Source organism: Podarcis muralis, chromosome 2, assembly GCF_964188315.1.
Source record: "Podarcis muralis chromosome 2, rPodMur119.hap1.1, whole genome shotgun sequence".
Lineage (NCBI taxonomy): Eukaryota > Metazoa > Chordata > Lepidosauria > Squamata > Lacertidae > Podarcis > Podarcis muralis.
Window position 1 is genome coordinate 28861336 of NC_135656.1, and position 15560 is coordinate 28876895.

General features: G+C 45.5%; 1 protein-coding gene across 15 annotated transcripts in view; it reads left to right on the top strand.

Moving 5' to 3' along the window:
• The window catches only part of CEP131 (centrosomal protein 131), a 31420-nt gene extending 23130 nt beyond the window's left edge, over positions 1-8290 (top strand). For 9 of the 15 annotated variants that reach the window (XM_028714598.2, XM_028714528.2, XM_077924068.1 and 6 more), the window contains 7 exons: positions 376-493; positions 1773-1847; positions 1940-2082; positions 3623-3800; positions 4659-4855; positions 6074-6191; positions 7949-8290. In XM_028714598.2, the coding sequence (XP_028570431.2) occupies positions 376-493; positions 1773-1847; positions 1940-2082; positions 3623-3800; positions 4659-4855; positions 6074-6191; positions 7949-8023 (904 nt within the window). In that variant the 3' untranslated portion in view covers positions 8024-8290. Of the gene's footprint in view, positions 1-375; positions 494-1245; positions 1314-1772; positions 1848-1939; positions 2083-3622; positions 3801-4658; positions 4856-6073; positions 6192-7948 lie in introns of those variants that run through there. The other 6 variants (XM_077924072.1, XM_077924075.1, XM_077924078.1 and 3 more) reach the window with 3 other exon arrangements.
• Positions 8291-15560: the final 7270 nt, after the last annotated feature.

The window sequence follows — 15560 nt, forward strand, 5'->3', positions numbered from 1 at the left end:
CTGGAATTCCGCAAGGTAACAAACACCAAGTCCCAGAGTGTATTGTTTTCATCATAGACATCTCATACTAAGTTACCAGATGAGATTGGAGCAGCTTGTTCCACTTCCAGGGGGAAACTTTAGCTCTCTGGAAGATTTGCAGATGTGGCTTCCTCTCTTGCTGTGTACTGCAAGATGCTTGAAACCCTGTGGTGAGTGCTCTCCCCACGCCACCCTGGGTCAGTTCTCTGTAAATTGCCTTTGCTGGGAGAGTGACTAAGAACAGACTGAGGATCCAATTTCCCCCATTTCTCCAGAGAGGTCCAGCTTGTCCCTGGATTGTCTTGCCAAGCCGGGTAAGCTGTCAGTTCCATGGTATTGATCTGTGCTCCCCAGGCAGAGGACTGAGTTGGAGGACCTGCGGCGGCAGCTGGAAGAGAACAGCTCTGTTGTTACCAAAGCTTTGAAGGAGGAATATAAGAAAGGGAAGGAGGAGCAGGAGCGACGCCATCAGGTCGGTGTATACAACCCTGGGGATTTCTGCGCTGCTGGGCCATATACCCTCTTGTTTATCGGTAGATGACATTTTTTGCTTTATATGATTCCACTGGTTCCTGAAGTTGAAAATGTAGCTTTAACTGCATCTTGCTTTCCTGTTGGCCCTCCCCCTCCCTAAACATGTATCCTGTTACGTAGATCAGCTCTGCACCATGGACTTACCTGCACTTCCCCTGTTAGTCTTGGGCAGCTTTCTACAGGAAGGCTTTCACAATACAGGACAGGAGTGGGCAGAAGGCAGATCTGGTACATTTATTGCGCATCAGTAAGAGCTTCTGACTCCAGATAGTTTTAACAAAGAATGGTTCAAGAGCAGCAACAGCAAAATGACCCTAAATTAGGGTACTGAAATAAAAGTTCCTGGGCTCAGAAAGTGCTCAAAGCCACCCTGGTCTTTAGATCTACCCCTGTGTCTTTTGAATATGGCTCTGATTGATTGATCTTGGGGTTCTAGTAAAGGAAAAAAAACCCCACGGCAGATCAAACAAGCCTAAAATCTTCCCTCCCCTGCTATACAGGGCTGGAGTGAGCTAGCTCTTCTCAAGCTGTAGCTTATCAGGGAAGTGCATAAGTTTGTCTAGAATGGGCCACCAGGAAACCCTTATTTCCCATTATTCAGCACTTGCCACTTGGATTTTGATGGTGTGGTTGAGGGTTGGCAGACAAATTGTGTCAGTGACCTCAGTTTTTTGACCCGTTTCATTGCAGGACTAGAATGGAATCCCAATCTGCTCCCAGTCCTCTTTCTGTTTGATGAGTAGGGTGCAGTTTGGAAGGTGAGACCACATACACAGACAGGCAGAGAGCCTGGCAAGCTAGTAGTAAGTCTGGCCATGGCCTCTATGTCTCTGTGAAGAATGTGGACGTATAAAACCGAGGCTGAGGTTGGAGACAGACAGTAGTTTTGAAAACAGCCTCCGTCCTGCCACCTTCGTTTTCCTGTGGCCAGGAACACAACCAATGTGGTTGCACCGGGTGTGGAGCACTCTTGCAAAGCAGAAAGCCTGGTGTAGTGCTCCATCCTTTCAATCTTAGGAGTGGTGTAGATGAAAATAATAATTTCAATCCTCTTTGAGCATCCATTTGGTAAACACACATGCTCTTTTGATTTGGAAATCTTGGACCATGATTAATATATTGGAGATTGGAAGGGGAAGAGATTGGGGGGGGGTCAGCCCCTCTCTCTCCTTTGTCCCTGATCCCCGCCTCACTGTGCTCTTTCCTCCTTCCTCAAGGCAGAGGTGCAGGCCTTGAAGGTGCAGCTGGAGATGGAGAAGCAGGCCTGGGAGGCCAACTACCTGAAGAAGGAGGTAATGTTGCAGTTCCCCTTTTAAGCTGCCCTCTCGCTTTACCTTGGTTGCCCAGATTAAACTTTACCTGGGCTCTCTTGTTTTGCCTTCAGGAGGCCTGGCTGCTCACTCGGGAGCGAGAGCTGAGGGAAGAAGTCCGGAAAGAAAGGGACAAGGAGATTGAACTGGTCATTCAACGGCTAGAAGCTGACATGTCCTCTGCTAAGGAAGAGTGTGAGAGAGCCACAGAGAACAGGTAAATCAGTTATGTACGAAGGTCAAAAATAATTGCGTTCCCATTGTTCTCCAGATGGCATTCTGCATTTTGGCTCAAGCTTTTTATAAGCTGGTTTCTCATTGTGGACCTCGTGCAGGGTTGTTGTTGTTAAAATTTCTATACTGCCCTTCATCTGAGGATCACAGGGCAGTTTGCTACACACACACACACACACACACACACCATAGGTAAAGGTAAAGGTACCCCTGCCCGTACGGGCCAGTCTTGACAGACTCTAGGGTTGTGTGCTCATCTCACTCTAGAGGCCGGGGGCCAGCGCTGTCCGCAGACACTTCCGGGTCACGTGGCCAGCATGAGAAGCTGCATCTGGCGAGCCAGCGCAGCACACGGAAACGCCGTTTACCTTCCCGCTAGTAAGCGGTCCCTATTTATCTACTTGCACCCGAGGGTGCTTTTGAACTGCTAGGTTGGCAGGCGCTGGGACCGAGCAACGGAAGCGCACCCCGCCGCGGGGATTCGAACCGCCGACCATGCGATCGGCAAGTCCTAGGCGCTGAGGTTCTACCCACAGCGCCACCCGCGTCCAAATGAACAAAAGCAATAACCCCTCCACACATAGTTTAAAAGGCATAGATTGTTTAATTAGCCACAGGCCTGGGAGAAGACGAATGTTTTTGCCTGGCTCCTAAAGAAATGTAATGAAGGCTCCAGGCGAGCCTCCCTGGGGAGAGCATTCCGCAAGTTGGGACCCACCACAGAAAAGGCCCATTCTTGTGTTGCCGCCCTCTGGTCCTTGCATGAAGGAGGCACACAAAGAAGGGCCTCAGGTGATGATTGCAAGGTCTGGGTTGGTTCATATGGGGAGATGTGGCCCTCGAGGTATTGTGACCCTCAACTACACAGGCAAGTAGTTGGCCTAGTCAGGTGGTGTGTATCTGCATATTTTACACACTTGTTTTGCTTTCCTTGAATCACCAGCCATTTGAAGCAACAGGTAATAATCCTGACTTTACAGGTGGGATTGCTGGTATTCCTTTGTGACGAGGTCCTTGAGCCCACATATTTGCTACCTTGCCTTTTTTATTTTTCTCATCGCTCCAGGTATTCATTAGATCTGGTGCATGCAATAGATGGCCCACAGTGCCTTTATCGGTCATTGAATGAAGGCACTTATCTGTGTCTTTTTGGAAGCTGAAAGATAGAAGGAGCTTTCTCAGAACTGGCTTGCCTTTACACACAAACACACTTTGTTCAGAGTGCCAGAAGATCAGAACACTTCATTTGTGCTTTGGCAAATTTGTAAAGCAATGCTGCAGGATATGAGCTCCAAACCAGTTCTACCCTTCCACCAATATTTTGTGACTTCTAGACCTCAGTAATTTTCAGCCCTCTCAAGTGGCCCCAGTGGGCAGAAAGCTTGAGAACCCTTCTCTACAGTCACCTCATTCATAAAAATGGTCTTAAGAGCTGTATTATGCCTCAAAGGCCTCCTGACAAAACTGGGGGGTCTGCTCCAGCGTGAGCAGGCAGTCAGGAGCTCTTCCCATTCTCTATTCAGAATAAAGAGATTGCGGGACAAATATGAAGCAGAGCTGCAAGAAATGGAACGCTCAGAACGTAAACTCCAGGAGCGCTGCAATGAGATGAAGGGACGGCTCTCGGAGGCAGAAGGCGAGAATTTTCACCTGCGAGGTCTGCTGCGGCAGAAGGAACAGGAGACAGAGGATATCCGAAAGGTGGGTGTATCACAGAGAAGGTGAGCGGTGACTTCCTAGTAAGCTTTTTCTGCTCAGACAAGTTCCTCTCCAAAATCCAGGGGAGAAAGGGAAGGTAGGGAGGAATCCCAGAGACCCTGATGCTGTGAGTATGGGAGAGGTGTGTGGGTTCTTGTCTTTGGATAAGGTTTAAAGGGACCCCTGACCATTGGGTCCAGTCATTTCAAACTGCTAGGTTGGCAGGAGCAGGGATCGAGCAACGGGAGCTCACTCCGTCGCGGGGATTTGAACCGCCGACCTTCTGATCAGCAAGTCCTAGGCTCTGTGGTTTAACCCACAGTGCCACCCGCATCCCCTATGGATAAGGTTTAAAGGTAAAGGGACCCCTGACCATTAGGTCCAGTCGTGGCTGACTCTGGGGTTGCGGCGGTCATCTCGCTTTATTGGCCAAGGGAGCCGGCGTACAGCTTCCAGGTCATGTGGCCAGCATGACTAAGCCGCTTCTGGCGAACCAGAGCAGCGCACGGAAACGCCGTTTACCTTCCCGCTGGAGCGGTACCTATTTATCTACTTGCACTTTGACATGCTTTCGAACTGCTAGGTTGGCAGGAGCAGGGACCGAGCAACGGCATCTCACCCCGTCGCGGGGATTCAAGGGACGCGGGTGGCGCTGTGGGTTAAACCACAGAGCCTAGGACTTGCTGATGGATAAGGTTTAAGGACCTGTAAATTCTGCTGGTGTAAACTGCAGAATAAAGAATTAGACGGACCTTGGATGGCAGCTTGAGCATTGCCTTCTCTCTGACTTTATCTCTTGCATATCTGGAAAGTGACATCAATATGTCACATACTCTTCCCCCTCTCTGCTTGCTGTAACAGGTAGCGGATCAGCTAAGTCAGGAGCGCAGCAGCCTCTCTGAGGTCATCCGGCAGGAATTTGCAGATCGGCTGGTGAGCACAGAGGAGGAGAACAAGCGGCTCAAGACAGAAATGGCTGAGCTTCGTGCCCGGCAACGCTTGGAACTGGACAGAGTGAGGAGGGACAAAGAGGAGGAGCTGGAAGAAGTGCATAAAAGGTGAGGATTGATCTCACTTGCTGTAGATGAGTTCAGGTCTGACCTAGAACAATGCTGCAGCAACCTGGGCTGGCATATCCCAAGTGACGCTTGTGGTTGTCTTTTCCGCCCATGCACACCCAAGGCAGAAGCTCTTGTCAGTTTTAGTGTGGCAGCCCTGCCAAGGTGCAAAACTGTCAAGTGGTGATGTGACAGGGCTGTGTAGCTAATCAGGGAGCTAGCATTCTGTGCCTAGATAACTACAGTTCTGCACCACAACAAGCTGAATTGTGACCTGTATAATCTTATGCAAGTTGGCACCGATAAGCTGATCGATGTATTTTGCGTCTGAAAGACATGAGGAGGGAAGGTCAGAGACCTGTGCTTGGTTCTGAGGTCTTGCTGTCCCTGACTACTAAAAAAACCTATATTGTGTCCCACCACTTCTTCTGAGACTTTCAGTAGCACAAATTCCTCTTCACTATCTCAAGTCTGTACAGCACTGATCTGTCCCTGTAGCTTTGGTTCGTCCCTTGGACCTAGACTGCATGTGAACGCAATAGGTTGAGTTGCTTGTCTTTTTTGCTTAAAGATTTACTACAGTTAATCTGGATCTTCAAGATCTTAGACAGCTGAGTAAGCAAAATGATCTATTTTTGCAGCACTAACTAGTAGTTTCAAATGTCACCTGTCCCATATTTTATTTTATTTATTCCTTAGATTTATATACTGCCTTTCATCATATGATCTCAGGGTGGTTCTTCATTTGTTGCTGTCTCTAAAAAGAAACCTGCACCCCAGTCATTTTTCAGACATTTATATAATCTCTTACTGCTATTCTGAGAGCATAAAGACCCATGTATAACAGGATCTATTTTTAACACACACACACACACAAACCCCAAAAAAAACCCCAGCATCACATTTTGCCTAAAGAAAACCCAGCCTTTTAGCAGGGTGCCCAGTCACATGTACAGAGACTGCATGTTTGGAGTTACTACATGTTTAAACAGTCTACTTAAATCTGTCTTCATTTGGGGGCACCATTCACCACTGAAAGGGCTTATATCGCCATGTGAGATCTTCTAGAGAAGCCAAAGAGAGGAGGCAGGTATTGTCCTTGCAGAAGCAGGAACATCTTCCTCTTCTTCCCCAGCTTCCAACACAACAGCAGAACATCAAGGGTACCATAAGTGTATGACCCTGGGTCTCAGTCTCCTTTCGCCTTCTTCTCTGTAGAGTGAAGACAGCAATTGTGAAGAAAGAGGAAGCAGTGAACAGCCTTCGAAAACTACACGAGGTGAGAGCTGCAAACCTGCTTATCCTTGTCACCATTGATGCAGAGAATAAGACAAAAGTGAGGAAAACAATGATAGCTTTAATTCATGGGATCCAAGGACGCAGGTGGAGATTGTGACATGGCAGAGCTAGCCCTGGGCTCATTAGGGGAAGAGACATTGAAGGCACTGGCTGGCTGCCGAGTCACAGTTTGCAAAAGAATTATGAAATGCTCGTGGCACCAACTCCTCCTTGAAAGAGACTACTGAGGAGAGACCAAAGCCCTATAAAATAAATTAATCCTCTGACTTCTGCAGGCAGTTAGAAAGATCAAGAGCAAACCAAAGGTAGCTGGCTAGCGATATCAAGAGTGGAATTCAGTCTTGCCGCTCCACTTACATAATGGCTTTTGATCCAGTGGATGCCTGAATACTTGAGGGGTGGGGTATCTCCCAGTGGAGCCCTTCAAAAATCTGTTCTAGAGGCTTTCCCAGACCCTCTAGAACAGAGCAAAAGATGGCATGTGTGGGGTGAAAGGAGAGTTGGAGAAAATTTTCTTCCCTCCTCTCACATTAGTAGAGATGTCTTCTAGAACAAAAGCTGTTCCATATGAGCAATGACAGCATTGGATTCCAGCCTGTGTTTCGTTTTGTTGTTATTTTTCCTGCTACTGCTGTTAATTTTATAATGTTCAGGGGAATAAGATGAATAAAGCTATTTGAATTTGTAATTTTGGTATTACCCTGTTCAATCCAGCACGATTGTAGCCATCCGCCACAGAGAAGCCGCTCCACTGCAAGAGTTGAGCAGCAAATTAGTTTAGAAGAAGAATGGGGGAAAGTATTATTCCATCCAGTGTGCAATTTAATTGAATGTGTGAACTCTTTGCTAGGAAACATCAGCCAAAACAACAATTGCTGTGGGTAATAAAAAGCAGTATTAACATTTATTTATTTTTTAATTTTGAAGGATCAGTTGGATCAATATGACGGTGCACATATGTTTGCACAAAGTTCCGGAAATCCATAAATAAAACACTTCAGTAAACTGGTCATTGATTTTCCCAAGATAGAATAAAACTTTCTCAGTTCTCTTTGATTTTCATGTGGCTAGTTAGTTTCTGCACGTTAATGCAGTTTCAAGATCCCCGTTTTTTAATTGCTAACTCCTTATCACATTTTCGGGATCTTTTCACCAACACCTTTGTACTCATTAAGAGATTATTAATGGTTTTTTAAAAGTCGGTTTAATTAATTAAATGAATTAATCAGCATGTTTTTTATTAGATTAGTTCCCATAATTTGTTTAATGATATTTAACATTTTCCTCCATGTCTCCAGGATTTTAGGACAACTTTGCCATGGATGTCTCTAATTACTTGTTTCTATACATCCTCTCCAACATATATTAGAATCCATTTCCTAAATGTGATAAATCCTGACTGTGATTAGATTAACACCTACACAATCTTGTAAAACATTCCTCCTTTTGCAATGCCACATGAAGCTTATGCTCACCCTTTTTAACCACTTCTGTCCCATCATTCCAAATCCCAAATCATTTCCCTGCAATTTAACTTGTACCTATTTCCTGTTCTCCGCGCCCACCCGCCCGCATTAAATTCAACAATAAAAGTGAGACCTTGAACAATTTTTACCTTCCTGTTTTAAAAGCGATTCCTTAACGATCAGAATAATTTTGATTTGCGTTCATTTTATTAGCTTCTGTTAACTTTTGCGATTACATCCTTGCATGGCAAATTCTGCTGTTTTCCTCTTCCATCCTTTCACCGCTATACGTATTTCTCCCCTGAACTGAATTATCTTCTCTTTTCAGGCAGCCGTGAAGAGAGCAGACCACCTAGAGGCCCTTTTGGAGCAACAGCGTAAGCAGCTGCTAGCAGCCAAGTAGCAGCTGCACTGGTACCAACAGCCCTGCAAGGGCAGAGCCAGTGATCACGAACAGCAACAGAAATGTGCCTGTCGTGGTCCACAAGAGACTTAAGATAAAATGAACACTAATCTGTATGTGGGTTGGGGAGGGATCACCTCTCCCTCTTTTTTAAAAAAAAATATTTTTTTTAACCTGTTTCTTTACTTGTGCCTGAGATATGACCTCTGGGTGGTATCCCAGTTCTTGCCAATGTATTTTAACAGTAAATCCAGCTGATTTGTAAGATGTCTGCCTAGCAGTGATTTTTACCCCTCTCTGTTCTCTGCTAAAGCTAGTCTTGCCTGCTTAGGAGACCCCCTGTTGGTTGCATTCTTGGCCCTGCATTATTCACCATTGGTAACACGGGAAGCTGCCTTATATACAAAGTTAGACCACTAGTTCTTCTAGTCCAGTATTGTCTGCACCAGTGTCGGACTGGTAGGGCAGGAGGCAGGGGGCACAACAGTAGATTGAGCCAGAGCCAACGACAGCCAAACCCAACTAATTCTAATGTTGTCCCCATCAACTTCCCTGCTGAGTTCTACAAGGGGCAACACTAAGGAGGAGTCAGCTGACCTGTTTGCCACTGTCTGAACTGGTTGTAAAGTAGGAAGACACGCAGGCAGGTGGGAGGTAGCTGAGAGCATTTTCCCTCTCACTTTCCCTTCACCACGCATTACTCAAAGCATTGTTTAAAACAGCCAGTTCCCCCTCTTTTCAGTGTCCCTCCTTTCTTGCTGTACTCAAAATTCTCCCTCTTCTACTACTCTGCAGCCACCACATGTGAGAGAGATAAACATATGTGGAGCCTTCAAATATTCCACAGTTCCTTCAGATCATGTATTTCACTCCTGGTACCACGAGTTGAGTTCAACTGGAAGCTCCAGATTTGATGTAGTAATTTAGAACAGGTGTTTTATTAACGAGCAAACACCCATATATCTACAACACCTGCAATCTGAACTTAACCTGCTCTTAACTGAGCAAACTTGGCAGGCTTTCTCTGAAGGTTTCGTACATCTTAAAAGATGTAGTAACATACACCACCCCAAAAAGGTTTGCAGAATGAGAGGAGGAGTCATGAAGATGGTTATCTGTGTGCAAGGGCAAGTTGAAAAAGGAGGAGGAGGTAGGAAAAGGGGAGTTGATGTGAAATCGGGTTGCAAAAAAAGGAGGGAGTAGAAGGCACCTGAAAGGGGATGAAGATTAAAGCAGTGGTGTGAAAGGGTCTGTAAAACAGGAAGGGAGGGTGGCTTGGCTTCCTAACTGGGCGGAAGGTTAAAAAGAGTCTTTAGCAGTTGCAATGGGTGGGAGGAGGAAGTTGCAGGAGGTTACCATGGAAGTGGTTTGTGCGTGTGCGGCGGGTTACACACAAGGGTGGGGAAGTAGACGAACATGGGTGCAAAACCGGGCTGCATGACAGAGGAGAGAAGTAGATTCAGAAATGGGGTTTGGGAAGGTGAAAAGCAAGTTTTGTAGTTGCATGTGATGGGGAGGGGAACCTTGGGCTTAAGCCGGGGGGATTGACGAGTGAAGCGAGCAGGGGCACAGCCCCTAGCTATTAATAAGTATTTATACGAGTCCTATTGCAATTGCCTAAACCATTTCACTTCTATTATTTCCTTAACACAGCAGATTAGTTTTACTTAATCTAAAGATGCACAACTGTTAATTCTGGAAAAGTAGCTGTGTTGCCTGCAGCAGCAGAGTGCTGTGGTCCAGCAATAGCACTCTGGGGACTTTGTTAAAAGCAAATGTCTCTTTACCGGTTGTTAGTTACCTTTTGCCCTTTATTACTTCTCCAGAGGTTTTTTTATTGCTGCTGGGTGTGAAGCATAACGCATTTGTAACTTGGTGGGCAGAGGCAGCTGTGTTGTAAAAATCCATCTGCCCAGTCTAAAATTTTCCTTGGTTTCTGGAGTGTACGTGCCTGTAAAGAGAATTTGGCTGGTTCTGAGCCTGTGTCTGAGACCATTGCAGATCTGCTGCCCTTTCACAGAGTCTTCCTTGCTATTGTCTACCAGATACACCTGTGATCAGGCCTAGGCTTAAGTCCTAACAATACCTGAAGCCACTTGCTGTCTGAATTATCATGTGCTACGTGCAGGTCACAAAGTGCTGTGTTTCAGCCAAGGTGTATCTTGCAGTGAATTGTCTTTGGCAGAAGCAGATACACTTGGTGGTTTTTTTTTAATTATTATTCCCAAAGTCCATTTTATGTGGGTACCTGGAATTCAATTTATCTTTTTGCATTGTTCAAATAGCTTCAAGTAAAACCTAACCTGGTACAAAAAGTATTGATAATGCACAGTCAAGCTGACGCTTGCTCAATCCTCATGACTGTGCCCTGCTTTTACATCTTATCTTTTCCTATTCTCCCTAATGTTTGCATTAATATGGGAATGAATGAAAGATAACTTGTGAAGTCACAGGAAGATCATTGAAAGCAGACCTGTCACCCCTTTCCATGGCCCCCGCTTTTGTTATTTGCAGCTAGTCTGGCTAAAGCCATAATACAAGATTGGATTTTTCTCCAACTCCCAATGTCTTTGTTTGGAAAGGAGGGTAAAAGGCTTTCCTGCAGAAACATTCGGAACACACCTGTCCCATATAAGCTTGTTTACCCCATGTGTTGTTCTATTTGCATATAGAGTGAGCCTCCTAGAGGATTTGGGTGGCTTGGGAATGTGTGCCACTCAGGTGCTAACGCTGCAAAGGACTTGAGATCCTAAGCACCCGTGTATCCCAAGTAAGTTCCTTTTGGAATCTATAGGCTTCCTGTTAAATTACTGAACTGTAATTGTGTCAGATCGGTAACTGTGTTGTGCGTTCCTTCTGCTAACCACAGCAGGTGACGTAAAAGAGTGGAAGGGAGTGAGAGAGGAGTGGCCTCACTTTAAGCTCGTGTTCCAAATGTGGACGGCAGGCAGCTCCCATCAGACTGGGCCTTGTAGCCACAGATCAAGCAGAAGAACATATATAGGAATCTGCCTGTTACCAGATCAGATCATCGGTCCATCTAGCTCAGTACTGACTGGCAGTGGCTCTCCAAGATTTCAGGCAGGGTTTTTTCCCCCAACCCTACCTGGAAATCCCAGAGATCAGATGGGATCCTAGGCAAAATAGATGCTCTTCCTCCACTGAGTTACAGCTCTTCCCTAGACTTTGTCAGAGAAGGGAAAGCTAACTCACATTCCTGCTTTCCCCCTTCAGTTTGGGAGGGAAAAATAGGAGCAAATGGAGTTACTTATAAAGTGCATTTGTGACGGAGGTATCCTGCATATGTCCAAATAACTGAATACTGGTTTTTTAAATTAAAAACACTGCTTTCTGTGACATGGGGATGTTCTACACATGTTCAGAAGACCATTGATAATTTTCTGCTTAGGAAAAAAATGTAATACTTTCAGAGACACTGGGCTCAAGGTGCCATCCTTTTGGAAAGCAAAAAAATTGGTCCTACAGTGGTACCTCGCAAGACGAATGCCTCGCAAGACAAAAAGCTTGCTAGACGAAAGGGTTTTTTGTTTTTTTAGCTGCTTCGCAAGATGATTTCCCCTATGGGCTTGCTTCGCAAGACGGAAAAGTCTTGCAAGTTTGTTTCCTTTTTCTTAACACCGTTAATACAGTTGCGGCTTGACTTCGAGGAGCAACTCATAGAACGCGGTGTGGTAGCCTTTTTTGAGGTTTTTAAAGACTTTGGTGATTTTTGAAGCTTTTCCAAAACTTTCCCGACACCGTGCTTCACAAGACGAAAAAAATCGCAAGACGACAAAACTCGCGGAACGAATTAATTTCGTCTTGCGAGGCACCACTGTATTAAACTGTGTTCTGCTTTGTACAAATGGCTGCCCTCTGTGTTTGCACTTTTGCTCACCCACTATGCTTGGAAACTCCTCCGAGAAGCACCTCTACATCTGCATCCTGGTGTGGCGTATGGCAGTGCCAGTCGCGGTGTTAATCACAGCTCCAGCTCTGCATGAACACCCAGGCTTTTAAGTATTTAATCATGTGAAATCCAGTGTGGGAAAGCATTTCTAGAAAGAGCTCTTGTTTCAAATGAGGAGTAGGAGGGGTTTATTCTCTTTGCAAACGGGCCTCAGAATGCTGCTCTGCCCAGATTCAGTAGGAAATAAACAGCCTTCTACAGAGTGGGAGAAAGAAGGTGATTGATTATCTTCTTGCTTGCTATCCATGGTTGTAAGAAATGACAGCATGGTTACTGATGGTGGAATTCAGTACTGCCAGTCCCAGTCCCCCCCAACAAGTCACTTTCTAGGAAGATGCTTAAAATCCACATAAACGAGGTGTAAATAACCTACAATGATAGTCTGTAATCGGTTGCGTTGTCATTACCAAATCCAGAATGGAGGGAGTTGATCCTGGTAAGGTGCAACTGGCTGGAATATGCAAGATAACTTGGGACAGTTACATGCCCAGATCCAATAGTCTGCCCTTGAACGAAAGTGTTTATTTACGTGAATCTGCAATAGCAGTGACTGTGTATTTAGTAGTAAAATTTACTGCATTAGGCTGGGCTTCCTCATGCAAATATGCCCTTCCTGCTTTGTCAGAAATTCCCTGGGTGATACAACCTAACCTTGTGTAATTTAGCTTAGACAAGTCCCATGAAGTTTAGTGGGACTTCAAATAATTATGCACAGGACTGCAGGCATAAGGTTTTCCTGAAAGAAGCCTGATAACCGTAATTTATTTGCATTGTTGATGAAATTCAGCGATCAAACAGTGTTCAGGGCTGTTATCCGTTCTAATTATGCAAAGCTTGGAAGCACTAACATGAATAATCCTGGTTTCTCACTTGCTGTGTGTGTGCATTTATAAACTGCATACACATGCATGTTCCTGTGTGTACATTAACCTGACTTTGCATTCAATAGATGGTCTCTTTCAGGGCCACTATTAGGTAATAGCTCCAAAATGTTTGTTCATAGCAGGCATGGTAACTGCTAGAAGAAGAAGAAGCAGAGTTTGGATTTGATATCCCGCCTTTCACTCCCCTTCAGGAGTCTCAAAGCGGCTAACATTCTCCTTTCCCTTCCTCCCCCACAACAAACACTCTGTGAGGTGAGTGAGGCTGAGAGACTTCAGAGAAGTGTGACTGGCCCAAGGTCACCCAGCAGCTGCATGTGGAGGAGCGGAGACGCGAACCCGGTTTCCCAGATTATGAGACTACCGCTCTTAACCACTACACCACACTGGCTCTCTAGCAGGCATAGGAACTGCTAATGCTAGATGTCAAAGGGCGGTGTTCAAAATTCATCCCTGACTGCATCCTGAGTTCAAGGATTTGTTGTGCCACAAAACTGTGAGGCTACACTGCCCATTCCTGCTCTTTGGAAGAGGTGTGACTGCTTGCATGCACCTATACGAAGCTGGTATGCTGTTGCTCAGAAAGTCATCCTTGATCTTCTACCACATCCAGAGACAACACTACCAAACTACCAGCTGATCCAGATTACCTTCATGTGTTGGTCATGTTACCTTTTTGCATGAATCCATGCTGAGTTACTCTAGTGCAGGGGTAGGCAAACTAAGGCCCAGGGGCCGGATCCGGCCCAATTGCCTTCTCAATCTGGCCCGCGGACAGTCCAGGAACCAGTGTGTTTTTACATGAGTAGAATGTGTGCTTTTATTTAAAATACATCTCTGGGTTATTTGTGGGGCATAGGAATTTGTTCATTTATTTCCCCCCCCCCCCCAAAAAAAATATAGTCCGGCCCACCACAAGGTCTGAGGGACGGTGGACCGCCCCACGGCTGAAAAGGTTGCTGATGCCTGCTCTAGTGCAAAGATGGATAACTTGTGGCCCTTTAGATGTTGTTGGACTCTAATTCACATCATCCTCAGTCAGCATGGCTGGTCCACTTGTTGGCTTCAGGGTACTTTTGAATTTGCGGGGATGAACCTTGCAAACCAGAACTCTGGCAACTAGTAAAGGCACTACACACACTATTCAGTAGGAATGTGTAGAAAGGTGGGGAGTGCTGCCATTTTGTGCAGGCATTTAGCCTTGTACTAATCCTCTGATTCTCTCTGTGCAACGTTTGATCTTTGCAGTTAGCTAATTTCTAGGCCAATGCCCCTTTCAGACACAAATAATACAGCGGCATTATATAATTGATTATGCAGGGTTTATCTTGGAGAGTGGCCCAAGCCCTACAGTTGCAATGGAGCTTGAAAGAAGGCTAGCATTAGTAACCAGCAGGAATGTTATATGTCTGAGCTTTGCAATATTTTCTAATGCAATTTAGAGCCGTAGCTTGACATCAGATTTAGGTCAAAACATCACTGTACATGAAACTGTTTATTGAATTCTAACATCTTGGCATCTTCTGAATTCAGATGCATTATTCAAAGTGATGGTTCTTAATGAAATGTTTGCTATTTTCAATCGTCTTTATGGTAGCACATTTCCATGGCAACAAACAATGTATATGCGAAGCTTCAGATGGCTGAAAGCAAGAGGGCTGCTCCAGTGGCATTGACATTTATAGTAAATTCCAGAAGACAGATTTGCTCTGTCCAGTGTTTCTCTTGCTAAGGTTATAAGCTCCACAAGGAGAGGCAAATAGATTTCTCAGACCCCTTGAAACATCCCTATGGGAGCATAGCAACTTGTCTGTCATGTCCATCCTTTCTTGGAACCAGTTAGCATGATTATTCTCTTACACCACCCCACAAATCCTTTAACACGGATGTTGTATGCTGCAGTAGAAATCAACCATGGCCTTTTGAATCCTCTCAAGACCAAGACTGAAGTTACATGGCCATTGCCCTTTGTGTAGATTTCCCAGATATGAATAGGAGTTAATGACTCCAGTCCGTGAGTGATAATTCACAGGGACCTGTCATCATGCTAAAATAAAACCCCAAAACAACCCTCTGGAAAAGTTCAACTTGTGGTGACTTTGCCACTCAATACATTTTGCTACCTGAGGCAAAGGGCAACATGGCATCCCCCCCAATACCATGTACAGAAGCTGACTGGGCTGGCACCTGAATTTTATTTCAGTACTAGCGGTAGGAAAGTGTTCTCTGCAGGGAAGTTATGGAGATACCTGGCAAACTATGTGGCATGCACAGCTCTGTCCCCACAACCAAAGCATACAGCCAGGCACCTGCCACTTGAGCTGTATTGCCTCACTCTGCCAAATGGCAAGGCTGGCCCTGCTTTGCCGACAATCATGTGATTTTCACCTTTGGAGGATGTGTTAAAAGCCAGCTGTAGCACAGGTGCCACCAGATGGCACTATTCTCTTAACCTCAAAAAAGCTGAGCTGTGCTGGATGGAGGAGGCTTCAAGTGCACATGGGCAACCTGTCTCTTGTTCATTCGCCTTTTCTTTTTTCTCCAAAGCAAGCCGATTTCTATCATCTTTACTTCAGCTTGCTAAGAGCCTATAGGCAGAAAAGAGGAATCCCTGCCTAAGTTGACAGAGCAGAACCTTCTCATCCAGAACCAGCCTCTCTCAGGCCATGTGCTAAAAACCAGCCCT